Genomic DNA, 27726 nt, shown 5'->3' with positions numbered 1-27726 from the left:
AAACATATAGATAACTTTTCAGTTGATCGTTCAGTTTAAATTGATACATTGAAGAAATGGGTGTAAATATCTGGGGTGGTTTTAGATTGGTCTGTTTCCAGTAAGCTGAACAGACGTCCTCCTCTTCAACAATAAATTGTGTTGTTCCGCAAGGATCCCTGTTAGGGCCAATTTTGTTTTTTCTCTATATATGTTACCTCTTGGTTTTATGATTCGGAATTACAACATACATTTTCATTGCTATGTATATGACCTACAGTTATATTTGTCATTGAATACCAATGATCTGAATAACTTAAATGTTCTTCAAGCTTGTATAGCAGATATATAAAACTGGATAGCATGCAATTTTCTTCTGTTAAATACTTATAAAACAGAGGTTGTTATAATCGGTCTTGGTTTTAAAAAAGTCAGATTGAGTCAGCACTTAATCAGGTGGTCCAGAATATTCAGCAGATGGTGAGAAATTTGGGTGTCTATTTTGATACAAATGTACATTTTGAATATCATGTCAGGAAGTTAGTTCAGTCTTGTTTTTAGCAGTTAAGGAACATTTCCAAGGTGAGACATGTTTTGAGTTTTAGGGATACAGAGAAGCTTATTCATGCTTTTATTTAGTCTCACCTAGATTATTGTAATGCCCTGTTTTCAGCTTTAAATCAATGCACTTTAGCATGGCTACAATCAGTACAAAATGCTACAGCTAGACTTTTGACACAAACTAGGTCTTTTAATCACATTACTCCCTTCTTTGCATTGGTAACTAATTCATTTTAGGGTTGATTTTAAGATTTTATTGATTACATATAAAGCATTACATGGTTTGGCAGAACTTTTTAGTAGAACTTTTAAGACCTTATGAAAAGTTAGACCTCTTAGATCTTGTTGTCGTGAACTTTGGCTGTTCCAAGATGCAGATACAAAACTAAAGGTGATAAAGCTTTTGTAGTAAAGGACCTACGATTATGGAACAGCTTGCCCTGGGATATTAGATCTGCTGAATCTGAAGTCTTGATTAAAACTAATTTGTATGATCTTGCTTTCATTACTTTGTGAATTTTTGTTTTTACCTTATGTTTTGTGAAGCACTTTGTTCTAAATTGCTAAAAGGTGCTATAAAAAAGTTATTTTTATTTTAAATATATTAAGGAAAATACAAGCATTAAACATGCTTTTAAACATTTGTGCTAAAGTTGATTATTTCTTACATAATATATGAGCATTGTGTAGATAAGCATTTTTGCTTATTTGTTGTTTTTATTGATATATACATAGAAATCTTATATTCATAACAATTGCAGGAAAAGGCAGTTCCACCTCATAATTATTGTGACAAAACAGCTAAATCGAAAACAAGTTTAGATTTGTAGGCTGTTCCTAATATATTGTCTTGCTTTTAAATGTTATGTAGAATCATTCAGTAAATCATAAAGGAGAGCCTGACATAAAGTACATTGCAGTTATTACAGTGTTATTGCAGTATTCATTTTGGAAGATCGTGTCTGCACATCTCAGATAGTGCCAGTACAAAGAGTGCCTTTGAGATTCTGTGGAATTCAGTCTGGGATCTTTCCATTGCATAATGATGCCATTCAAAAAATATTTGCCATAACAAACACAACATATGAAGAAACAAGCCCAATTTAAAATATACAAATGTATATGTCATTTTAAATTAATTCCAAGGAATCATGAAAAATGTAATGATGGGGATCAGATGTTAGACAGGGAGTATATATGTATAATACACTTCTATTATTGTATTATATGCAAGGCATTAAACACATACATTATATATTATGTTATACATTATACATATAATATATATTATGCACTTTTACCTAAATACATTTATTTATTAGCATTATTCTTAACTTTATTCCTATCCTTATTTTTCTTCTATTATGTTAGTAAATTATACGAATGCACAGTTAAGATGAGCTACAGGAAAAGCATTTCACTGCCAATGCACTACATGTATGTGTATGTGACAAATAAAAGATTTTGACTTTGAAAATAACTCATAAGCATCTCTTGCTACTTTGCTAGCTTTAAAAATATATAAAAAGAAAATGCTGTTAGCAACAGAGTAACTTGTTAGCAAACCCACAGACTGTATTTCTTGTGAAACTCAGCCAAAGTCAGAGAGCGTGTTAGCGAGGATTAGCTTTACCTGACTTTTGACCTGTGTATACTTCTCGTCCATATGTAGCCTATAGCATAGAGTGCAGGCTCTGAGGGGAAAGTGCAATTGTCAGTAATTTCCATTGAAAGTAAAATGCTTACAGACACTGCAGGGAGAGCGTTCTGGGCTATGCAATGACCCAGCGGCTTTGGCACAGGCAGACTCTGATGACGGGGTGCTTCTATTGTACGCCAAGCCCCTCTGTACTTGCCTTGCCAGAGTATAAAAGGTAGAGCACTGGTCAGAGGGGGCCAGCACGAGCCAGCCACCCAAGCAAGGCACAGCTGTCCTCTAGCAGGTAAGAGCCCAGCAAACACAAATGCATCCAAAAGGGATACAGCAAAAGTGTTCCCAAATTGATATACAGTTGGGAGTCCCTTTGGTCTTCAAGGCAATCACAACTTATGGATGCAGTAGGGAATCACCCTGGATTCACTTATTTTTCATGCTGTTTTTGTATTTGGAGAATGGAAGCAACCATTTAAAATATTAAGCCCAAAGTCCTTCCATCCCTCACTCCAACTACATTCAAATCTGTCAGGTCTTCAAACGGATTGCCCCACTCCCACCACACTGGCCTTGAATAGGTATTTTGAGTATATCCACAAATTTCAAGCCTCATGAACTTTCCCACCCTTTGCTCTCTCTCCCACAGACGTTCTAGAACTCCTTCACCATGTCTCAGACCGCCAAGTCCGCCACCAACCAGGGCACCGATGCCAAGGACAAGGGAGCTCCTGCCCCTGCTGCCACCAGCAAGGCTTCCAAGACTGGAGACCCCGGAATGATGGGCAACTACAGAGTAAGTAGCCACGTTTTGATATAACTGGCTTTGAGGAACTGTAATTTGACAGCAAAACTACATACAGACATTAAAGTACTGTTGTGGTTAGCTTGGAACCTTGAGAAGACGATTAGAGCCTCTATTTCTGTAGAGGAACAGCCTAACTTACTACTTCCACAACAATGCAATGTCCAGCTAAATCAGGGTTACTCATTCCAACTCCTGGATAGCCACTTTCCAGAGTTTAGTTACTGTAATTTTAAAGTAAACCCAAAGAACTTGATCATTTGGTCCAGGTGTGTTTAACTAGAGCTGAAATTAAATTCTACAAGAAAGTGGCTGTCCAGGAGCAGGAATTGAGGTAAATTGTGAAATTACCTGGTGGTGTTCTGATTGAAAGCCTTAACTGAGCGCAATTCCAAGAGTCTTCTACTTCCCAAACTCTTGCAGATCTTCCTGTTCGACCAGGAGAACTTCCAGGGCAGGATGATGGAGGTCCAGAACGAGTGCATGAACGTTTGTGAACGTGGAATGGACAGAGTCCGCAGTATCATTGTTGAGTGCGGCCCGTAAGTCATTGTCAAATGGATTCTATCTAATGTGGATGGGAAAAACTTAGAGGCTAAATCTAAATGTTGGACAGTCCCTGATGCATCAAGGACGCCAATGGCAACATCTTTTTTTCTGACTTGTCGGTACCATCCTTTTCCTCCAAACTCATGCTGTTATCCCTCCGTTCCTTTCTTTTTTTCCTCGTCCACCTGTTGCTATCCACTGTCAACCTCTGTCTGGTACACATCTCTCCCTGCTGTCCATGTCTTTAGCTTTGTTGCCTTCGAGCAGACTAACTTCCGTGGTGAGATGTTCATCCTGGAGAAGGGAGAGTATCCTCGCTGGGACACCTGGTCAAACAGCTACCGCAGTGATTGTCTCATGTCCCTCAGACCCATCCGCATGGTATGACCGTTTGGGGGCATTGCACATGTTGAATTCAAATGCAAGACCTCAGCTAGCCGTATCATTGACATTTGTCTTGATACTTCCAGGATCCCATGGAGCACAAGATCTGCCTGTATGAGCTGTCTGACTTCAAGGGCAACAAGATGGAGATCCAGGAGGATGATGTGCCAACCCTGTGGGCGCACGGCTTCTGTGACAGAGTGGGCAGCGTGAGGGTTCCCGGCGGAGCGTAAGTACCAAATCAAACCTTAAATGTTGAACAAAACAAGGCCACTTCTTTTGGGCAATACTATGCTTCACTGACCACCCTGTTGAAAAGACTTGCACTGCTAGTCACCAGCATTTGTTTTGGATGCTAGTCCAGGCTTCTTAACTAGCTTAACCAGCAAGACTTCCTTACACCATCATGAATTTCCATACTGGTTCATGCATGTTTATGCTGGTTTGGTGCTTCTCTTTGCCATGCTCTCCACCAACAGAAAAGGCTGTGGAGCAGTATCTATTAGCATGACCATTCACATAAAGTTCTACAGAATTAGAGTTGCAAAAATACAGACCAATTTGTGCTAAATAATGTGTAATGCAACAGCTAGCCAAATAACAATCCTACTCTATCATTTACCAATTCTAACCTATTCTGTACTTTCTTTTGCAGCTGGGTGGGATACCAGTACCCTGGCTACAGAGGCTACCAGTATCTGTTTGAGTGTGGTGACTACAGACACTACAACGAGTTTTGCGCCTTCCAGCCTCAGATTCAGTCCATGCGCCGTGTAAGGGACATGCAGTTCCACCAGCGCGGCTGCTTCAATCTGACCAACGCTAAACAGTGAACTAACCTCACTGCGGTCTTGTAGCATAGCAATTAGCCTTCTAATCCCACTTTTTAACCCCCTTTCCTTCCTCCCTTTCACTGACTTCCCCCCTCAGAATAGATTAATTTAAATTGTCCCGGACATCTAACTGACTTTTTATGATGCCAATAATAAACATGTTTTGGAAAAACAAAAGCTGATTACTCTTTTTATTCTTTCCTCCATTTTTTAAATCTATTCTTCATTTCCCAAAAACAAAAAACAAAAATAAAAAACAAAAAAATAAATACTTGTACCTTTTTTGTATACTTAAATCAATAATATTAAAGAAATGTGTTTTATTATACAACAAATTGAAGAAAAAAAATTACTTGTACCTTTTAGTCAACATTAATCAGTAACAGAAAAATATTTTTATAACACAAAAGAAAATTTACTAATATATATATATATATATATATTTTTTTTTTCCCCCCCCAGGAAAAGTTCATGCTTTAAATTTGCACAATAATAGAAATAATAGTCACAATAGTTAGTAAATACAATTACTTTATTTAATATATCTTCCAGGGAAATAGTGTATGCTTTACATTTTCACAATGTAGATAGATATAAGAGACCACATAACATTTGATAATATATATGTTTCATCTTATATAAATGGATATTTTAGAATTTATACAAATACAATAATGTAAACATTTCTATTGGATTAATTATATTTAAAAAAATATATTTTTCCCTTTATTAATTTTATATTTTATATTTTATACGTGTTTTACCTTTACTCTTTTTAATTACTTTTCACCAAAACAAAAGACCGCCATCATGCCGTCAAGATCACGTGATCATGACGTCATGATCCTCCTCTTCCTGATGTTTGCTGTTGCACAAGAGGAAACATTAGAGCCAAGATGGCGACGCTTTTCAAAGCACGGAGAGGTCAGTGTCTTCAGTGATTATTACTGCATGTTTACATCAGTGTCACTCATAACTCATCATGAGCAAGTGTTTGTATAGTAATATATCGCAGGAAGCATTTACAGCAACTTTATCGGAGGCACCAATGCAATGAGAGAACATAAAATGGTCATGTATCCACATATATAAGACTATCTACATTTTGATTGTGCCTAAAACATAAAATAATGCCTCTGAAATAAGCTGTTTCATATAGTTTAATTCAAATAATAAACTATACAATGCATAAAATAAAGTCTTATCTGTTCCCTTTAACATTGCATTTGAAATGCGTTCTCTATAATAATTTAACATGATTGCATGAAATTGCATGTTAAATGTTAGTTTCTTAACTGTTTGTGCTGTGTTGGAGGGCTTATTATTATATATTGTTTTGTTCTTTACCTGACAGCTGTCTTTTTATTAAAAACATAGGCGTCACTCCGGTTTGCTTCCGGTTGTATTAGATAAACTCTCTGTGCACTTTAATTATACTATGTAACTAATTACACGTACAAATACTCAATTCTTTAATTCAAAGTAGATTTGTTTCATAGTTTTTTTTTGTTTTTTTTTACCCCAGTCGGTATAATACGGGGCACTCACCGTGACCTTTCACCTACTTTGACTCTGCAGGCTGTGCGCATGCGTATAGCGGTCATAGGTGTAGTAGTTCACACATTTCACTTACAGAAAGTCACAAAACGTACCATGTGCACATGGTACCATGGTATTGTTTAAATACCATGTAATATGGTACACGAATATGGTAAACATCATTAACGTCTGATGCATCACTGTACTTTGTTATAACCAATGTGATGCATAGTTAGTTCTGAGAAAAGGTCAAACTTCATTTGTTTGCAGGTGCCCCTTGGTTTGATATTATATGATATACATTCATGCATTGTGTGGCCTACTTTTTGAGGCCCATGCTGATATTGTACCCCCCTTAAATTCACCTGTTTCTTTATTTATCAGCTCTGGTCATGGCAGCTGGTCATGGAGCTCGTTGTTTGACCCAGCTTGCGGAGTTGCCAGAATTGCATCAAATGATGAGACAGACATGTAGAGACTACGCTCAAAAGGAACTTGTGCCAATCGCTGCCCAGCTGGATAAAGATCACATGTTCCCAGCCAAGCAGGTAAAAGACACAGTCTCAGTCGTGGAGTTCTAAATAATTTAATTGGGTATGTGAGGTTTACTGTAGTAGTCGTGAGTTTTAAAGGTTTAATTTGTTCAGGTACGAGAGCTCGGTATGATGGGGGTCATGGCTGTAGAGGTTCCAGAGAGTCTGGGTGGAGCTGGGATGGATTATCTCGCATACAGTCTCGTCGTGGAAGAGCTCAGCAGGGGATGTGCCTCCACTGGAGTCATCGTCAGTGTGAATAATGTGAGTTGCTTTTTCTTCTGTAAATGAAAAACTTGATTCATTTAAATCATGCTGACCCTGTGCAACCTTTCATTAAGGTTGTGATTAAACAAACTGAGCAATCACAAACTGGAAAGAGGCAAGAGGGAAAAAGGTGGAAAAATTCTCTCGCAGGCCTTTTCTGGTTCATATAAAAATCCAAAAGTAATGTTTTGCACAAATGTATGAAGCCCGTTTTTAGGACCATTACGATTTTTGCATTGTGATACAATTTTCATGACAATTCATCAAATTTTCCACTGAAAATCTCAATATTGTAACTGTAAAAAAGGTAATGCTCATTACTCGGACACATTGATGTTTTTCTTAAAGGGATAGTTCACACTCATCATTTACTCACCCTCATGCTATCCCAGATGTGTATGACTTTCTTTCTTCTGCTGAACACAAACGAAGATTTGTAGAAGAATATTTCAGCTCTGTAGGTCCATACAATCCAAGTGCATGGTGACCAAAACTTTGAAGCTTCAAAAAGCACATAAAGGCAGCAGAAAAGTAATCCATACTCCAGTGGTTTAATCCATGTCTTCAGAAGCGGTCCAGTCGGTTTTGGGTGAGAACAGACAAAAATGTAACTCATTTTTTACTGTATATCTTGACATTGCAGTCTCTAGGCACAATCATGAATTCAAGCTCGATTACACTTCCTAGTGCTTGACACATACACGGACCACTTGATGGTGCTAGGAAGTGTAATCGAGCTTGAAATCATGATCACAAAGGAGACTGCAGATGTCAGTTACATTTAAAGTTTTACATTTAAAGAGTTACCTTTTGGTCTGTTCTCACCCAAAACTGATGAGATCGCTTCAGAACACATGGATTAAACCAATGAAGTCTTATGGATTACTTTTATGCTGCCTTTATGTGATTTGTGGAGCTTCAAAGTTTTGGCCACCGTTCACTTGCATTGTGAGGAGCTACAGAGCTGAAATATACAGGTGCATCTCAATAAATTAGAATGTCATGGAAAAGTTCATTTATTTCAGTAATTCAACTCAAATTGTGAAACTCGTGTATTAAATAAATTCAGTGCACACAGACTGAAGTAGTTTAAGTCTTTGGTTCTTTTAATTGTGATGATTTTGGCTCACATTTAACAAAAACCCACCAATTCACTATCTCAAAAAATTAGAATACATCATAAGACCAATAAAAAAAAACATTTTTAGTGAATTGTTGGCCTTCTGGAAAGTATGTTAATTTACTGTATATGTACTCAATACTTGGTAGGGGCTCCTTTTGCTTTAATTACTGCCTCAATTTGGCATGGCATGGAGGTGATCAGTTTGTGGCACTACTGAGGTGGTATGGAAGCCCAGGTTTCTTTGACAGTGGCCTTCAGCTCATCTGCATTTTTTGGTCTCTTGTTTCTCATTTTCCTCTTGACAATACCCCATAGATTCTCTATGGGGTTCAGGTCTGGTGAGTTTGCTGGCCAGTCAAGCACACCAACACCATGGTCATTTAACCAACTTTTGGTGCTTTTGGCAGTGTGGGCAGGTGCCAAATCCTGCTGGAAAATGAAATCAGCATCTTTAAAAAGCTGGTCAGCAGAAGGAAGCCTGAAGTGCTCCAAAATTTCTTGGTAAACGGGTACAGTGACTTTGGTTTTCAAAAAACACAATGGACCAACACCAGCAGATGACATTGCACCCCAAATCATCACAGACTGTGGAAACTTAACACTGGACTTCAAGCAACTTGGGCTATGAGCTTCTCCACCCTTCCTCCAGACTCTAGGACCTTGGTTTCCAAATGAAATACAAAACTTGCTCTCATCTGAAAAGAGGACTTTGGACCACTGGGCAACAGTCCAGTTCTTCTTCTCCTTAGCCCAGGTAAGACGCCTCTGACGTTGTCTGTGGTTCAGGAGTGGCTTGACAAGAGGAATACGACAACTGTATCCAAATTCCTTGACATGTCTGTGTGTGGTGGCTCTTGATGCCTTGACCCCAGCCTCAGTCCATTTCTTGTGAAGTTCACCCAAATTCTTGAATCGATTTTGCTTGACAATCATAAGGCTGCGGTTCTCTCGGTTGGTTGTGCATCTTTTTCTTCCACACTTTTTCCTTCCACTCAACTTTCTTTTAACATGCTTGGATACAGCACTCTGTGAACAGCCAGCTTCTTTGGCAATGAATGTTTGTGGCTTACCCTCCTTGTGAAGGGTGTCAATGATTGTCTTCTGGACAACTGTCACATCAACAGTCTTCCCCATGATTGTGTAGCCTAGTGAACCAAACTGAGAGACCATTTTGAAGGCTCAGGAAACCTTTGCAGGTGTTTTGAGTTGATTAGCTGAATGGCTTGTCACCATATTCTAATTTTTTGAGATAGTGAATTGGTGGGTTTTTGTTAAATGTGAGCCAAAATCATCACAATTAAAAGAACCAAAGACTTAAACTACTTCAGTCTGTGTGCATTGAATTTATTTAATACACGAGTTTCACAATTTGAGTTGAATTACTGAAATAAATGAACTTTTCCACGACATTCTAATTTATTGAGATGCACCTGTATATATAAAAATCTTAATTTGTGTTCAGCAGAAGAAAGAAAGTCATACACATCTGGGATGGCATGAGGGTGAGTAAATGATGAGAGAATTTAATTTATCTATTAAATTAAAAACTATTCCTAGTCAGCATAAATGAAATGTAGTACACAAATACTACTGTGATGTAGAAATTATCAGAAATTATTTTCAGAAATAGTTTTGAGTTCCCTCGCAATTATTTTGGGTTCCCTCGCAATAGCTTTATCAATCCCTTATGAAAATTAACCATGGTTTTACTACAGTAACCATAGTTGAACTATTGTATTTGTAGTAAAACCATAGTTACAACAAAATTTACTATGGTTTTGCTAAAGTAACCATATTTTAAACATGAGATTCATAGTAAAATCATAGTAATAATACAGGAAAACCAAAATTTTAACTAAAGTAAACCAGCAGTAATCATGTAACCATTTTATTTATTTATTTATTTATTTATTTTTTTTGTAGGAAGAACCATAATTTAAAAAAACATGGTACATTTACCACAGATTAACCATGGTGTTACTAAAGTAAAAACTAACCATGTTTTTTGGAAGAATGTTTATGATTTTTATTACCATAGTATTGTTTTTTCTCTCTTTTTACTACGATTTTACCACAAATCTCATGGTTAAAATATGGTTACTCTAGTGGTAAATCCATGGTATATTTTGTGGTAACTATGGTTTTCTACAAATACCATAGTTGAACTATAGTTACTATAGTAAAACCTTGGTTAATTTTTGTAAGGATAGATAAAGTGATTGCAAGAGAACACAAAATAATTGTGAGGGAACACAAAATGTATTGCGAAGGAATGCAAAACTATTTCAGAAAATAAATTCCCTTCATCTTCTGTGCGTACCAAACTTTTGTGAAAATAATGCAAATATTTAAACAGGTTTCCCAAACATTCCCCCGTCTTCCATTGGCTGGACACACATATAGTCCTATCCCAAACTCACACCATTGGGGTTATAATTGTCATGAAAATATGACCCACACATTTTTTTAAAAATTAAGAAATTCACCCTCTTATCCAAGAGGAAAAATATGTCATTTTGAAAAATTCATGAAATACATCCTATCTTTTTCAAATAACTGTTATTCTTCCAAAGGCTTTGCAGCACAAAGCATCATCCTAACTTATTTGGTTACACTTTTAACACAGATGGCAATCTGCTTTCGAAATTTACTCTATTTCTATTTTAGTCACTGTATCTAGGTCCAATTCTGAAGTTTGGCACAGAGGAACAGAAAAAGCAATGGATTACACCCTTCACCACGGGGGAAAAATTGGGATGTTTTGCTCTGAGTGAGCCAGGTAAAAACAACTGCATTTTTCCATGAGCTGTGTAAGCTTTAGGAAACACTATAAACACAGGAGCACTGTTATACTTCTTTACCCTACCACACTCTTAAAATGACTCAGTTGTGGAATGATTTAGTTTATACATCTATAGATCCAAACAATTGGCATGAAGTAATTTATTTTGCTGTAAAGGAAATGGCAGCGATGCGGGTGCGGCGTCAACATTAGCACAGCAGGAGGGAGACGAGTGGATTCTGAACGGAACCAAGGCCTGGATAACCAACTGCTGGGATGCTTCTGCCACGGTTGTTTTCGCTACAACAGATAAGAGCCTAAAACACAAGGTGCGATGTGCATTTTAAATTTTGAATGATTTGAACAACATTGATTTTAATGTATAATTGTAATTAATGGTAATAGAATTGAGGAGAAAAATGCAGAGAGCTACAGTTATTTGATTTGAATTCACCTATTCAAAGGGTCAATCAGAGCTTTAAAATTAGAAATAATTCAAATGTTTTTTCTGATTTTGTTTGCTAATTCATCTGAAAACCAGGGAATTAGTGCGTTCCTGGTGCCGATGCCTCATCCAGGTTTGTCTTTAGGGAAGAAAGAGGACAAACTGGGAATTCGGGCTTCATCCACTGCCAATATCATTATGGAAGACTGCCGTATCCCAGTCGGCAACATGCTGGGAAAACGGGGAATGGGCTTCAAAATTGCAATGGTATGATTTAAGCACATCAGTCTTTCTGCATTTGATCTACTATAATTGTTTAATTCATGAGGGCTTTGCACCAGTGTTAATCTTGTCAATGAAATTATTGACAACAAATGTTTGTTGACAAAGAGTTTTTTGATTTTGTTAATGATGAGGAGACAATGGGAGTCGCGTGGTGCCATGCGAGGTTCGGATGCGTGAACGGCAAGCTCTGCGCTCTTTGCTAGTTTTAATACTTTTTGTGTCATAAACCGGTGAGATTCGATATACCCTGTTCCATAGCTGTTCTATGAAGACAATATGTCAAAGAATTCAAAATCCTTGGGCTCTGGAGACATTAAAAGACACTTATGTCCTCAGCTGAAGCCCCTGAGCAGCAGGCCGCAAGCCCAGGTCTCAATTTGGCCAGTGAGATGAAAGAGATTCAGCGTCAAATGTTGAACATGACGGCATTGCTGACGAAGGTCGTTGCTGACTTGGAGGATCTTGCTGTAATACGTCGATCGATCACTGCCATGGAGACGAAATTCACCGAGTTGGTTACAAGAGTGGCGGATGTTGAGAAACGGATCGATTATCTGGAGTCATCGGAGAGAGAATTAGCTGCTAACCCGCTAGAGACCAAGATGGACTTGGAGCGCGTCTGGGAAAAGTTGGAAGACCTTGAGAATCATAACCGGCGAAACAACGTCTGAATTGTTGGAATTCCTGAGGACGAAGAAGGCCAAGATATGGTGAAATTCCTAGACGAGCTCTTCCCGAGTCTGCTCAACATAGCAGGCCATAAGCTGGAAATTGAGCGAGTTCGGAGATCCGTGGAGGGAGACCCGATCAATTCTGAAATCATCCGATAAAGATCTTGTATTGCATGATGCAAGGAGTAAGGGAAGGCTTTCTTGGAAGAACCACAGCATTTTCTTGTTCCCGGACTTTGCGAATTCGACGAGAGGAACATGATCGATTCAAGGAATCTCTTACATCAATGGAAGGTCACTTTTGCACTGATGTTCCGGGCCAAATTGAGAATAGATCCTAAGGATGGCCGCAAACTATTTACATGCCCACAGCAAGCAATGTGCTTCATAAAGTCAATGACTAAGTTATTTGTGGTTCTCATGTTGCAGCCGAGTGGGCCTGACTCACTGAACATTCACTTGACCGTACGAGGAAGCTAGCTGCCTTTTTTGTTTCTTTTTGTGCTGGTTCCACCTAGCGGCTGCAGTTTGTTTTGTGGAATAACACATCTTTGGGACAGTTTGTGGATGAATCTGCACGTTCTTTGTGCTTATGCCTCCTATTGGCTGGAGTTTGTTTTATAGATTATTTTCTGTTGTGTAGTTCTGTCTCACAAAATGTGTATAGAAACACCGGACTTGAGCAATCCGATGGAAAAGTTGTCACGGGGACTCTCGTAGGCGTACATGGACTGTTTGAGTTAAGAGGGATGGACGCCGGTTGGCTCTGTCGTGTGCAGGGTTAATGCGCACATGTTTCTTTTTTCTATTTTATTTTTTTTTATTGGGGGGAAGTACGGGATTTGATTGATGCACTGATGTTGGAATGTGGTCGTTATTATTTTATTTTTGACACACAAACAGTTTTTTCTAATATGTAAAATGTCAAACGTTAATATGAGTGGATTGTCTGTCTCCATGTGGAATATGAATGGGATGAGGCACCCCATAAAAAGTAGGAAAGTAATTTTTTTTCTTAAACGTAAGAATTATGATATAGTGTTTCTTCAAGAAACGCATATTTCGCCACAGGAAGCTGAACAATTTGTGAAGATATGGGGTGGACATGTTTTCTTTAGTGCTGGCTCAAGTAAGAGCAGGGGAGTCATTACATTGATAAGTAAGCATCTATAATTCAAATGTCTCAAACAGATTAAAGATAAATTAGGAAGAGTCATTATTGTTTTAGCCGAAATTCAGGTGCAAAGGTTGATTTTGGCTAATATTTACGCATCTAACACTGATGATCAGGGCTTTTTTTTTATAGATCTTGAAGGGATGTTGCAAGCCGCTGGCACCCCTCATGATATAATATTGGGAGGAGACTTTTGATGGACAAGTCCTTGATCATAGTGAAGCAAAAGTGTGTAAGCCCCCTAGAGCAACATTGACGCTTCTCAGGATGTGTAAATATCTTGGTTTTACAGATATTTGGAGACTTTTGAACCCATCTGTTTGGGACTATACATTTTTTTTCATCAGTCCATAAGATTTATTCTAGAATAGATTTTTTTTTTTTATATCCAAATCCCTCATATCATCTGTTGTTGATTGTTCAATTAGAAACGTTTTAATCTCAGATCACACCCTGGTGAGTTTAGAGGTGTTGCCACATACGGAGAAAAAGAAATCATATAGTTGTTGCTTTAATGTATCCCTTTTGCAAAATCCTGAATTCCAACAAATGCTAAAGGCTAAAATCAATGTCTATATGGAGACCAACTGGTCCTCAGTATCCTCTGTGGGCATGGCAGGTACTAAAGGCTCTTCTTAGGGGGTGGATCATACAGTATGCCTCATTCATCAAAAAATCCAAAGCACGAGAACTCGTGGAGTTGGAAGGGAATATTAAAAGTGCAGAGGCAGAGCTGAAGCACCGAATGTCTTCTGACGGCCTCAGAGAATTGACCCGACTGAAATACAGATATAATACTGTTTTGTCGCGGAAGGTGGAGTTTTGGCTATTCAGGGCAAGACAGTCATACTTTGAGTCGGGGGACAAAGCAGGGAGTCTTTTTCTACCATTCCCCAGTGAAATCTGCTGGTGGTGAAATATTTACCTCAGCCATTGATATTAATAATGCTTTTAAAGAATTCTATCTTGATCTCTATATTTTCACGTCTTCGTCTACTGATGAAGATTTTAGAAATTTTGTGGAACCATTATAACTCCCTAAATTGATGACTGAGCAAAAAATTTCTCTTGATTCTGAGATAACCTTGGAGGAGCTTGGCAAGGTAATTAAGGCCTTGCCAACAGGCAAGGCTCCGGGGCCAGATGGCTTTGCCGCTGAATTTATTAGATCTTATGCTACAGACCTGGCTCCACTTTTGTTAGAAGTTTATACAGAATTATTAAAGAATGGAAAGCTTCCGCCAGCCATGACACAAGCCTGGATCAGTCTGATTCTTAAAAAGGACAAAGATCCAAGTGAGTGTAAGAGTTACCGTCCAATTTCCCTGATCCAGCTAGACGTAAAAATATTGTCAAAACTTTTAGCTAACTATTTAAGTAAAGTTATGACATCTCTTATACATATATATCAGGTGGGGTTTATTCCCCTCTCCTCACTGGGCATCACAGGAACTGTGCTTGACTGATTTAATTCCTATCCCTCAGGTAGGTCCTTCAAGGTAGCCTGGAGAGGTGAGGTATCCAAGCCACACCAGCTACTTACTGGGGTATCTCAGAGATCAGTGCTTGGGCCACTTCTCTTCTCTATATACACAACATCACTGGGACCCATCATTCAGGCACATGGTTTCTCTTACCACTGCTATGCTGATGACACGCAACTCTACTTGTCTTTCCAGCCTAACGACACCACAGTGACTGATCGAATTTCAGCCTGCCTGGCAGACATCTCTGCCTGGATGAAGGAACACCACCTGCAACTCAACCCAGCCAAGACTGAACTCCTTGTCTTTCTAGCCAACTCTGCTGTTGAACACAACATCACCGAGCAGCTGGGTGCAACTACAGTAACGCCTTCCAAAACGGTCAGAAATCTAGGGGTAACCATCGACAACAGACTAAATTTCACAGACCACATCTCAAAGACTGCAAGATCATGTAGATTTACACTCTACAATATCAGGAAGATAAGACCCTTCCTCTCTGAACATGCCACACAACTGCTTGTCCAGTCACTAGACTGGACTACTGTAACGCTCTCATTGCAGGCCTCCCTGCATGTGCAATTAGACCCCTGCAAATGATCCAGAATGCAGCAGAACGTCTGGTCTTTAATGAACCAAAGAGAGCGCATGTTACACCACTCCTTGTCTCTCTCCACTGGCTGCCATTTGATGCACGTATCAAATTCAAGGCTCTGATGCTGGCATACAGAACAGTCACTGGGTCCGCTCCAGCATACCTAAAATCATTTATGCAGAGCTACGCGCCCACTAGAAGCCTGCGGTCGGCTAAGGAACGTCACCTTGTTGTACCAACACAAAGAGGCACCAAAACACTTTCCTGGACTTTCAGCTTCATCATACCACGATGGTGGAATGACCTTCCCAACTCCATCCGTGAAGCTGACTCACTCTCTGTCATCAAAAAACGACTAAAAACACCTTTTCCATAAGCACTTAACCAGTCATTAATAAAAATAAAAATTAAAAATTAAAATAAATTCTTGTTGCACTTTTAATCTGTTTTGAATACTATTCTGATGCTAGTGAAACTTTGTAGTATGGCACTTTTTCATACCACTGTCTCCTTAAAATGATTCGCTTTTGTTTTCCTCTTTTGTAAGTCACTTTGGATAAAAACGTCTGCCAAATGAATAAATGTAAATGTATAGGGGGCCACAGCTCTTCTGATAACATTAGGAGTTTCAGCAATTTTATGTGGTCAGTGGCGAATGATCAGACTCCAGTCGCTGCCATCTCACTTGATGCCGAAAAGGCATTTGATATGGTAGAATGGGATTATCTTTTTAAGATTTTGGAAATATACGGGTTCGGGAATACTTTTATTGGATGGATTAAGTTACTTTATAGACACCCGGTAGCGGCGGTACAAACAAATGGATTAATTTCAGATTATTTTACTCTGGATAGGGGCACCCGGCAGGGTTGTGCTCTTTCCCCATTATTGTTCTGTCTTGCCCTGGAACCATTAGCAGCCGCGATAAGAAGGGAAGATGATTTTCCAGGGGTGGTGGCGGGAGGTGTGGCGCATAAGCTTTTGCTTTACACAGATGATATTTTTTATTTATCTCTGACCCCACTAGATCTATGCCTTGCCTCCATAGAATTATTAATTCCTTTTCTAAGTTCTCAGGATACAGAGTCAATTGGTCCAAATCTGAAGCTTTGGCTCTGACAGAGTACTGCCCAGTAATGGCTTTCCAGCTGAGCGCCTTCCAGTGGCCCAAACAGGGCATTAAGTATTTGGGCATTTTATTCCCAGCACATGATTTAGTTAGAGTTAATTTTGACCCCTTAATAAAAAGGTTTTCGAGCAATGTGGGCAGGTGAGCTTTATTACATTTATCTATGATTGGGAAAGTTAATGTTATTAAAATGAATTGTATTCTAAAATTTAACTACCTGTTACAGTCTCTCCCTGTAGATGTCCCTCTCTCTTATTTCAAGCAATTTGATAACATAGCGAAGTCTTTCATTTGGAATGGTAAACGTCCCAGATTACATTTCAGTAAGTTACATAGGCCGATTGACAAAGGTGTGCTAGGCCTACCCAAGATTTTGTTTTATTATCATGCATTTGGTCTCAGACATTTGGCTCATTGGTCGCTTCCACCTGAGAGCCCCCCTCCCTGGTTTTGTATTGAATAGGAAGTTCTTGCCCCTATTTTGCCATTGCAAAGCCTTTCTGGCAAACTAATCGGTGAAGTTAAGCTACACCGTTATCTCGCATTTGCACTCTGTATGGACAAAAGTGTCCAGGGTGTTTAATTTGGACATTTATTTAAATGTTGCCTCAAGCAAATGGCTGAAACCTAAATTATGTATTAATAAGTCCCCTTTCTGCTGGTCAGAATGGATTGTGAGGGGGAATGCTAGACTCGGAGACCTATATGAGTGTTGAGATCTTTTGAAAATTTGGCTTAACATTTTGGGATTCCCAGATCTCAGTTCTTTAGGTATTTACAGCTGCACCACCTGCTCTGTATTGTTTCTGGGAGTAGCACCCCACCCTCCAAAGCAGCAGATACTCTGGGAGAGGTGATTACTGCTTTGAGTTCATGAGGCATCAGTGTATTACTCCCTGCTAATTCAGAGTCTGGGGGTCAGAGCTTTAATTTCTATCAAGAGATTATGGGAGAAAGATTTAACTTGGTATTGGAGGAGGGAGTGTGGGCCAGGATTCTAAAAAAACGTCAAGTTTGCATCTAGAGATGCAAGGGTTCGCCTTATGCTATTCAAGATTTTACATAGACTCTGTTGGACCCCCTCTAGATTGTATAGGCTTGGTCTTAAAGACACACTCACCTGCTGGCGATGCCAATCAGAAGATGGAGACACAACCCATGTTTTTGGGGTGTGTGTTAAGATCCAAGAATTGTGGTTGTTTGTGTGACATTTTGGGCACTCAGATTTTACTTTGCCCCAGTATTTTGGGTGATGGGGTGGTCATAAATTTGGGGGATAAACACACAAAAAATTGGGTTCTGACTAGTATCATGATTGGCAGGCAAATTATTTTAAGGGGATGGAAGTCGGAAGGAGCGCCCTTATTTCTGGAGTGTTGTGTGCAGATGGGGAGGCTGGCAGCTTTCGAGCAGGTGGCAAGTAGAAAGCTGAGGTTTTGGGACTTATTTGTTAGGAAATGGGGCAATTATTTAGTGTTTTTGGGAGACTCTCAGGGAGGGGATGTGGAGAGAGAAGTTTAGTTTAATAATTTATGTTTATTTAAAAAAAAAAATTTTTTGTGTGTGTGTGTGTGTGTGTGTGTATTATGATGTGAATTATGAATTGATCCAAATAATCATGTGTGTGTATATATATATATATATATATATATCACCAGATGAGATTTAATGAGGAATAAGATTTATTATTATTCACAAAATATGAAGTTGGAGACGTGATGTATGTGCTGACGAGCAACATTTCCATATAGTCGCATTTTTCTTTCCATGCCCTCACTTCAATTTAGAACACTTGATTATCTAAATAGGTATTGAAGTGAGGATAAAAATATGAATGTTGTCAATAAGGAAAGATTTAGATGCAATAAATCCCAACATGATTGTTTTCATTTTACCTCAAAAGGCTATTGTTATACTGTAGAACTAAACCGTTGTAACTGTAGAATCCTCCAGCGCCGGCCACAGAGGAACACAGAGGAAAAAGAAAACTATTGGGATAGATTTTTGCTGATAACCAATAGTTCCAAAAAGCAACTATCGGCACTGATTAATCAGTTAAACCGATATATCGGTCTAGCTCTATCCTAAACTGTCTAAACGTGAGTAGTTCACAACAAAGTAATTTCTAAAACGTAGGTAATATTTATTTGATATTATTTCAGGAGCCAAGGTTTCCAGGACAGTTTTCTCATGATATTTAATCATATATATTAAACATATTAAACTTTAATATGTCTGATACACGTTAAAATAATTGTAATTTTCAAAGTATATGAATATTTGGTTAACGTTTGGCTTTTGCCATTTTGCCCATTATCACAAACTAAACTGTTATTTTTGTCAGAGTTACTTTTCAAAATGTATTTATATGACATGATGAAATATTGACTACATTTAAAGGACATTTTCGTCAAAAGAAAAAATTTATGACTAAAATAAAAACTGAAAATTAACGCTGCTTTGCGCACTTTTTAACAGCAAACTCTGGACAGTGGACGGATTGGTATAGCAGCACAGGCTCTTGGTATTGCACAGGCGGCGCTGGACTGTGCTGCTGATTACGCCCATAAGAGAACAGCTTTCGGCGTTTCGATTGGGAAACTGCAGGCAATACAGGTACAGTAACATACAGGTCATAAACCATCTCTAACACTTCCTTGGTGTGTACATTCAGAAAAGAGTGTTTGTTTCATGCTTTATCACCTGGGGTTTTCATTTATCAAGCCGCAGAGGTTTGCTAATGTATAAACGTCTCTTTTAGTTCAAATTAGCAGACATGGCTGTAGCTATAGAGAGCGCTCGGCTTCTCACCTGGAAAGCTGCAATGCTGCGGGATGCAAAGAAACCTTTTACTAAGGTTAGTCACTCTTCTCAGTAAGAAATATTTTACTGCTCATGGTAAATGCACTGATGGTTTGAACAGAATATCTTAGAGACTAAGAGGTGGGGTCTTTTGACATGGGCTAGTTACTTCTGCAAGCAACCACATGGTGACACTAAAATCACAACGAACATATTATTAACGGCATAGTAATGTCTTGGGAACCATCCAGAACACCCTAGAACCATGGCAGCGACTTTTACATGGGCAAGCATCATTCTCAATTTCTTCTGAGAATGTACAATTCCAGTTTATACTGTAGATGTTTTTCTTTGTTCTCCAGGAAGCTGCCATGGCAAAACTGGCTGCATCTGAGGCTGCTACTTTTGTCTCTCACCAGGTAAACATACTTAAAAAAAAAAAATTTCTTTAGGATACAGTTGTGCTCAAAAGTTGGCAGAAATTGTGACATTTTGGCATTGATTTTGAAAATATGACTGATCATGCAAAAAAAAACTGTCTTTTATTTAAGGATAGTGATCATACGAAGCCATTTATTATCACATAGTTGTTTGGCTCCTTTTTAAATCATAATGATAACAGAAATCACCCAAATGGCCCTGATCAAATGTTTACATACCCTTGAATGTTTGGCCTTGTTACAGACACACAAGGTGACACACACAGGTTTAAATGGCAATTAAAGGTTAATTTCCCACACCTGTGGCTTTTTAAATTGCAATTAGTGTCTGTGTATAAATAGTCAATGAGTTTGTTAGCTCTCACATGGATGCACTGAGCAGGCTAGATACTGAGCCATGGGGAGCAGAAAAGAACTGTCAAAAGACCTGCGTAACAAGGTAAAGGAACTTTATAAAGATGGAAAAGGATATAAAAAGATATCCAAAGCCTTGAAAATGCCAGTCAGTACTGTTTAATCACTTATTAAGAAGTGGAAAATTTGGGGATCTCTTGATACCAAGCCAAGGTCAGGCAGACCAACAAAGATTTTAGCCACAACTGCAAGAAGAATTGTTCAGGATACAAAGAAAAACCCACAGGTAACCTCAGGAGAAATACAGGCTACTCTGGAAAAAGACAGTGTGGTTGTTTCAAGGAGCACAATACGACGATACTTGAACAAAAATGAGCTGCATGGTCGAGTTGCCTGAAAGAAGCCAATGCCACAAAAAAGCCCGGTTACAACATGCCCGACAACACCTTGACACGCCTCACAGCTTCTGGCACACTGTAATTTGGAGTGATGAGACCAAAATAGAGCTTTATGGTCACAACCGTAAGTGCTATGTTTGGAGAGGGGTCAACAAGTATAAAAGACAATTTTTTTTTGCATGATCAGTCATATTTTCAAAATCAATGCCAGGGTATGCAAACTTTTGAGCACAACTGTATGTAGTTTTACTTTTAAAGGAAGAAATGTTCAAAGATCAAAGGTTCACTAATCTGATATTGCTTTCAATATGAAGGCCATCCAGGTGCTGGGCGGAATGGGTTACGTAACAGACATGCCTGCTGAGAGACACTATCGTGACGCCCGCATCACAGAAATCTATGAAGGCACCAGCGAGATCCAGAGATTAGTCATCGCAAACAACATTTTGAAAGAATATCAACACTAGGAGCTGACAGTCATGTCCACTTGCTTTCCAAAAACTTCTGTTATGACATTGTGCCTGGAATCTCTGATCTGACAGCCAAAGACTACCGGACTATGAAGATATAGCTTGGGGACTGGCTGATTGCATTTTTTATTTATACCACACGAGTGCAGTAGAGTGCCTGAAACACACAAGTGTGCCACTGAAATAAATAACTCAGGATTTTGAGAAATACCAACAAACTTAAATCTTGCTGATTTCACTGGCAATGTAAATGCATATCTGATTGTACATAATGTGTATTTGTTATGCATTTTTAAAATAAATGTTAATGTAATGTTTTATTATTAAAAATTGTTTTGTTTTTAGTTATCAAGTAAATGTACACTCAACCGGTCATTATCCCAAATGTTTTATGAGAGTAAATGTTTTCATAATGACCGGCTGACTTTTAATTATCCTGCTTATTACACGATGACCTGACAGATAAATAAGTCGACATAAAATATTGACTTGAGTTGAAATTAAGTTATGTGGGAAGACAGAAACACTGAATTTCATCTCGGGTTTGCGTAGCAGTGATGTTGGTGTTATTTCTGCGAAAATAATTGTCTGACTGCTAATTATCTTGCTTCTTTCAAACGTATTTGCTAGAAAAATAAATAAATCGAAATGAAATATTGATTTGAGTGAAAATTGCTTTATTAGCTTCCTTGTAGATATTACAAAGTGATACACGAAATAGAAAAGAGGACCGGTTGTGTCTAGAAGGTAACCGCCCAACAGTACTGGGTGGATTACTTTTGAATTGTAATCAGGTACTGATTACAAATTACTATCAAAAAATGCAATCAGTAATGTAATCTCATAGATTATATTTTTGGGGTAACTTTCAACCTAATTCTTTATTTTATGACACATTGAGTAGGATAATCATTTTAACATAAAAGTACAAAGAGGAAGAAAATGTATTCCATTCTTCATTACTAACAAAAAACGCCTCACAAAAAGAGCTCCTTATGACATTTTTATAATGTGCATTAAACATTACATGAATGAAATAATCCATCCATCTCCTATTCCAAAGCTGAGCAGCGAAATATTATCTTTTGAACAGCAAGAATATTCTAAAAGAGCAGAATATTTTAAAACAGCAGAGTTCCACCGAGTCACACAAGGAACAATTGTGTCAAGTTTTGTCAAGTTTCATGCAGTGGACTCCACTGCATCAGCAGCAACAGTAGAGTGATGGGCTTTGTTCCATATTGCTGCACATTTTGCAGTTGAACTATTGTGAACCCTGCGGGCAGGACCCTGTGTTAGCTGCACACCATTGGTGAGGTAGTAAGAAATAATAAAAACATTTTTAAAACATATCTAGTTCATTTTAAGTGCATAAAACAATCAACAGCAATGACACTGCTAGTTCAAAGCAAACAGATCAAATCTCTGACACACTTACTTTTAACCCTCACTACTTATTAATAGTCTATCACCTATTCCTTAGCTGAGGTGCATATCTTACTGTTGGAACGTAAAAGGAGCACATGCTCAAAATGTTCATCTGTGAGGCTATTGTGCTTTGGGGTTAAAATATGATGATATTGATATGAAAATTATCAATAAATTATTAACAGTTCACCACTGTTGCTTTGTTAATTTGTAATCATGTAATCTATAAAAAGTAACTGTAGTCTAATTACGAATATTTTAAAATGTAATATAATCAAATTACAAGTAGAATATATTTGTAATCTGATTATGTAATACAGATTACATGTAATCCTTTACTACCCAGCACTGTCGCCCGATTACCTTAAATCTCGCGAGACTAACCCTACCCCTAACCCTAAACCTATTAACACACAGCACAGATGTGTAAAAAATCTGTGCAACTCCAGTCTTTTTAATATGCGCTCAAGCAAAACACTTCTGTGAGAGGCAAGCTGAACTACCACTATTCTTAAAGAGACAGTACCTATTTATCACATGTTGTACTTATCTATCTAAATACTTGAAAATAGTACAGATGATACATTTAAATAATAAAATTAGTCACAAATAGACACATGCGATATATGCAATTTCAAGACATATTTATTGATGGAATACATTAATGTGACCAAAATGCTTAAAAAAAAATTATAATAAAATACAGTTTGTAAAATGTATAATTTCGTAATGTACCAAGTTAGAAGGTCCCCTGTATAATTAACAGCATTATAAGTAAAATGGACACACCTGGAAAAAAAATCAAATTGGAATCAAATTGAGAGCTTGTGTATCGGACAGTTTTTATCAATGCCTAGCCCTATTTACTATTATTCTAAAATGTGGAAAACAGCAATAATAAAGATTGACTAGGTGACTTTTAAATGATAGTGTAGGCCTATATATGATTGCCAAGGAGAATGTTTCTCTTTAGCTCCAGATAATGGGTCTTTGGCTTGTAATGATATCAGAGGAACGCCACAGTAAATAGAACCCTTTTTTGGTTCCATAAAGAATACAAGCCTAGTACAGGAGTGAAGAACACTAAACCTCAACACAAAGAACCATTCCAGCATAAAAGAGTTCTTTAGGTAGATTTGGTTTTAAACTGAGCTATTAATATCTTAAAAGTACCCTAATTTTCTAATTGCACCATAATGAAAAGTGCACATTTGATTTGTATATCAACAGTTGCAGTGCAGTTGTTAGTCGGTGCATCTGCTGTTTTGGTCTATTCTTCCTGAGCTCGTGAGGAAATGAGCACTTGACCACATTTGGCTTCAATCCCACCTGCTTGCGAACTCTAATCTAATGGCCATATCAGTGGAGAAAGAGGCGCCATCATTTTTTAAACGTGTGTTTGTGGAACTGCAGCAGTTTTTGCCATATCAGTGTAAGAGAACTCCTCCTCCAGGACCCTTAAAGGTGTTGTGGGTGATTTTTTTTCATGGAAAGGTATGCAAAAATCTTTCATACTCCCTGAAAGATATGAATGAAATAAGTGTCATGAGATATCTCACCAGTCTCTGTTACAGCAGTAGACTCAGTAAACAGCAAACAAAAATGTGTTTGCGGGCCGCGGTCTCTGATGCTTTCTGCCTGTCAATCATTCAGCGAATTATTGAGGCGTAATGTTATTTTTATGCTATTTTGTTCAATACAGTTGTCAGCTGAGGGCGCTAGTTTGCTGCTGTTGTTTTTGAAAACCGCATTGCTCTGTGTCGGTCTCAATAAAGCTAATTTGGTATCTTTGATTTTGAATTTTAGAAAGAGGGGCCGTGGCAAATCAAATGGCTCAATTTGTGGAAATTCTAGAACGGCTAAAATCACTTACAGCACCCTTAAGAAGGTCAAAGTTTCAGAACTCCTCAGACCAGAAATGAGGATGACAATAAATTTTAAGGCTCTGGCTTTTGCCATTATCTCTTGAACAATGACAAAACTACTAGGCGTCCTGTTCTGCTTAAAATATTCACAAAGAACAAAAGATGTTGTAGCTAAGATGTTTGTAGTTGTTTGTAGGGCTGTTTTGTTTCTTTGAAATTTTTCATTTAAATGTACTATACTAAGCATATGCTGGAATGTTGCTTTATTTTAAAAAGAGATATCAGATACAAATGCACTCATAAAAATAAATTGCACTGCTTGTACTTCTTTTATTATAAAAGTGTACAATTCAGACACGAGGATATGAAGCTTGCATCATTCAAGGGTTTATATAAGACAAATGCATTAACAAACTGTAAAACAAAAATCTTATTTTTTATTTAAATGTGAACAGATAAAATAATGTACACTTCAGAAGGTTTAGGTTATCAAAACATGTACATGTTTTTTCATGAAAATGTTGCAGTCTGGAATCTATAAGTAGAACAATAGGCATTATTCAGCATTCTTTTGAAGCGTACAGACCGTGTCTAATTAGTGCACTCTCAGAAAGCAGAACAAAAACATGAAACATCGACCCTCTCTTCGCCCCCCTTAAGCCACAGTGATTAAAATCACATGCAAACAAATGGGCTCTGACCCTATACTGTCATATATAAAGACACAAAAATACCAGTGTATATCTAATATATTATTACCAAGACATACAGTGAAAAGAGCAAATTTAAGTAGCACAAAATACTTTAATTCAAACAGTAATCGAGTATGTACATTAACTGAATGCTTGCATGTAGTTTGATACAGCACAATACAGTCTTGATGTTGGTGACCTGTTGCATGTAAATGGGCAGTTGACATGCTATTCTTCATCTAAAACTGTTTGTAAACAGAATTTTCTGGTTCTTGTATAATTAGTATGCATGAAGTTGTTTTATGATTTCATATGAATTAAATAAATTCATTTGTCACACTGCAGGACTCTTTAAGTGAATTACAAAAAGGTGATTAAAAAAGCAACAGCATCTAGAAACATACATTATCCACTAAACAATCATATACATTTCAAACTAAAATCTTGCTGTTGAATCTTCAAGTGCCAAGTTCAACTACCCAAACCCAAAACCACAAATAAATCCATTTATGCACTGAACCACTAGTCCATTCTGTTGGTGATCAGACGTAGTTTTGTTTATCATAGTCTCCATTTATTGTTGCGCTCTTTGTGGGAGCGTACTTGAGGGGATACGAGGATTTTTCATCATGCGGACGGGAGAAACACAGAAATGCTCCTCCGAGCAGAAGCATGGCAGATGCTGCCCATCCAATGTAGAGAGCAGCCCCAATTTCTCTCTTCTTTGCATAAGGAACTTGAGGGTCGTAGAAGTCTGAGATGATGTTGTTGGCCATCCAACACAAGGGCACCAACACAAACAAGCCGGATATTATGTATATGACCCCTCCGGCATTCACCACTTTGGCTTTGATGGACTCTTTGCTGATGCAGTTGGTGCACTGAGCGCCAGCGATGGTCACCATCAAACCCTGGACACCCATCACCGCTGAAATGACCGTCAGAGCCCGAGCGGTCTGCAGGTCTGTGGTCAGTGCCAGGACAGAGTCGTGGACCTTGCACTGCATCTGACCTGTGCTTTGGACCACGCAGGACATCCACAGGCCATCCCAGATGTTCTGTGCTACCACAATGTTGCCCTCGATGAAGGCGGACACTTTCCACATGGGCAACCCACATGCCACCATCACCAAAAGGGTCCCAGTGACGCTCAAGCCAAGACCGATAAACTCCAGGCATGCAGAAATCATCTTTGCGACAAAAAATAAAAATATATAAATCTTATTGCAAAAAAATCTTTTAAAGTCAGGCAACTAGATCACGTAATTTGTTAAAACCACATGCAGGTGTTTTAAGCAGAAAAATCTCATTGCTTGGCAGACAGGTGGTGTTGCAGGATGAGGAGCAGTGGGAATGTTCTGCTGGAGTAAGCTGGGAGGATGCTGTTATAGACCATTTCAAGGACTGTTCGTTGGTGACGTCAACGGACGTCATTGTTCAACAGAGATTATTTAGTAGAGACGGGCCACTTCTATTAAAATGAAAGGAGGAAATTGGAACGCCCAACGGCAGCCAACTGTCAACGGATCTGAGCGTAATCTGAGTTATAGATGCACAATTTACTATACCAGTTGTGACGGAATGACACACCACTCCCGTGGATCATCGTCATCCGTTTCCCTGCGAGTTAGATACAACGCAGAGAAATGTTATTTTATTGTAATCTTGACCAACCGTTGTGGAGATTTCGGTCTCTCCCCATTCAAGTAGATAGGAGCTGCACTTTCATGACGCTTGTTTACATAGAAAAATAGCTGCCCAAACTGCCCAAGAGCGTTCCAAAGACGGACGCCGAGTGGACTGACTTACCTTGAAAAAGAGACTTTGTTGATCAGAGCCCAGAGCGTCTACCAACAGCCAATCAGAAGTGAGAGGCGATGGACAAAAACTGGATACGTTTTTTTGAATGAACAAATAAATCGGTGATGTCTTTGCCTCACTGGTATTCTTTGGCAAGAAAAGTTTAAATAAGAGAGAATTTCATGATTCTGATGACTTGTGCAACTTCAGGTGTGCATTTATTTCGAGTATTTCACGGTTATTTCGTTAGACAATTTTCTCTTAAACGCTTTAAAATTGTAGAACTAGTTTCTGTTTGGGCTGTTTACACCAATGCGTTCTTGCGTTAAAAAGACGCAGCGCAACATTATGGAGGACCGAATGTGACAATATTAAAAATAGATAAATAAATAAATATATTTGCAAAGAAATATAAAAAATGAAAAAGTGTACCTATAAATAAATAAATGTTTAAATCGGACAAAAATGAGTATTTATACATTTATTTCCTTATTTATGCATTATTGTATTTATTTTTTCCCACATTTATTTATTTCCTCATTTATATATATATATATATATATATATATATATATATATATATATATATATATATATATATATATATATATTTACATTTATTTATTTTCACATTTATTTATTTATGTTTTTATTTCCACATTTATTTATTTCCATATTTATTTATTCA

General features: G+C 38.0%; 3 protein-coding genes across 4 annotated transcripts; 2 read left to right on the top strand and 1 right to left on the bottom strand.

Moving 5' to 3' along the window:
- The first annotated feature begins 2327 nt into the window (after positions 1-2327).
- LOC127433299 (beta-crystallin B1-like) lies at positions 2328-4939 on the top strand. The gene is made up of 6 exons (XM_051685069.1): positions 2328-2483; positions 2841-2987; positions 3420-3538; positions 3794-3926; positions 4016-4158; positions 4585-4939. The coding sequence occupies exons 2-6, from the start codon at positions 2862-2864 to the stop codon at positions 4760-4762; spliced, it is 699 nt and encodes a 232-aa protein (XP_051541029.1). The 5' UTR covers positions 2328-2483; positions 2841-2861; the 3' UTR covers positions 4763-4939.
- Positions 4940-5628: 689 nt separating this feature from the next.
- Positions 5629-21907, top strand: LOC127433298 (short-chain specific acyl-CoA dehydrogenase, mitochondrial-like). Of its 2 annotated transcripts, XM_051685067.1 has the most exons (10): positions 5629-5686; positions 6686-6849; positions 6949-7098; positions 10892-11003; positions 11184-11335; positions 11548-11718; positions 19268-19405; positions 19551-19646; positions 19954-20010; positions 21098-21907. In XM_051685067.1, the coding sequence occupies exons 1-10, from the start codon at positions 5659-5661 to the stop codon at positions 21248-21250; spliced, it is 1221 nt and encodes a 406-aa protein (XP_051541027.1). In that variant the 5' UTR covers positions 5629-5658; the 3' UTR covers positions 21251-21907. The 2 variants fall into 2 exon arrangements, with proteins under 2 accessions (XP_051541027.1, XP_051541028.1); XM_051685068.1 differs by lacking the exons at positions 19268-19405; positions 19551-19646; positions 19954-20010; positions 21098-21907 and adding an exon at positions 15261-19261.
- A 3054-nt stretch (positions 21908-24961) lies between these two features.
- LOC127433869 (claudin-5-like) lies at positions 24962-26632 on the bottom strand. The gene has a single exon (XM_051686161.1). It carries the CDS (start codon positions 26426-26428, stop codon positions 25781-25783), a length of 648 nt encoding a protein of 215 aa, XP_051542121.1. The 5' UTR covers positions 26429-26632; the 3' UTR covers positions 24962-25780.
- Positions 26633-27726: the final 1094 nt, after the last annotated feature.

The sequence above is a fragment of the Myxocyprinus asiaticus genome, chromosome 43 (genome assembly GCF_019703515.2).
Source record: "Myxocyprinus asiaticus isolate MX2 ecotype Aquarium Trade chromosome 43, UBuf_Myxa_2, whole genome shotgun sequence".
Taxonomy (NCBI): Eukaryota; Metazoa; Chordata; class Actinopteri; order Cypriniformes; family Catostomidae; genus Myxocyprinus; species Myxocyprinus asiaticus.
Note: the sequence above shows the minus strand (reverse complement) of the source record. Positions and strands in the feature narration are given on the sequence as shown.

Excerpts from the sequence above, each read along its gene's own strand:
- LOC127433299 (XM_051685069.1), top strand. The coding sequence starts at position 2,862 with ATGTCTCAGACCGCCAAGTCCGCCACCAACCAGGGCACCGATGCCAAG. Across the intron at positions 2,988-3,419 it reads GAATGATGGGCAACTACAGA|ATCTTCCTGTTCGACCAGGA; the intron begins GTAAGTAGCCAC and ends AAACTCTTGCAG. Across the intron at positions 3,927-4,015 it reads CCCTCAGACCCATCCGCATG|GATCCCATGGAGCACAAGAT; the intron begins GTATGACCGTTT and ends TGATACTTCCAG.
- LOC127433298 (XM_051685067.1), top strand. The coding sequence starts at position 5,659 with ATGGCGACGCTTTTCAAAGCACGGAGAG. Across the intron at positions 11,004-11,183 it reads TTTTGCTCTGAGTGAGCCAG|GAAATGGCAGCGATGCGGGT; the intron begins GTAAAAACAACT and ends TTTGCTGTAAAG. Across the intron at positions 19,647-19,953 it reads CAAAGAAACCTTTTACTAAG|GAAGCTGCCATGGCAAAACT; the intron begins GTTAGTCACTCT and ends TTTGTTCTCCAG.
- LOC127433869 (XM_051686161.1), bottom strand. The coding sequence starts at position 26,428 with ATGATTTCTGCATGCCTGGAGTTTATCGGTCTTGGCTTGAGCGTCACT.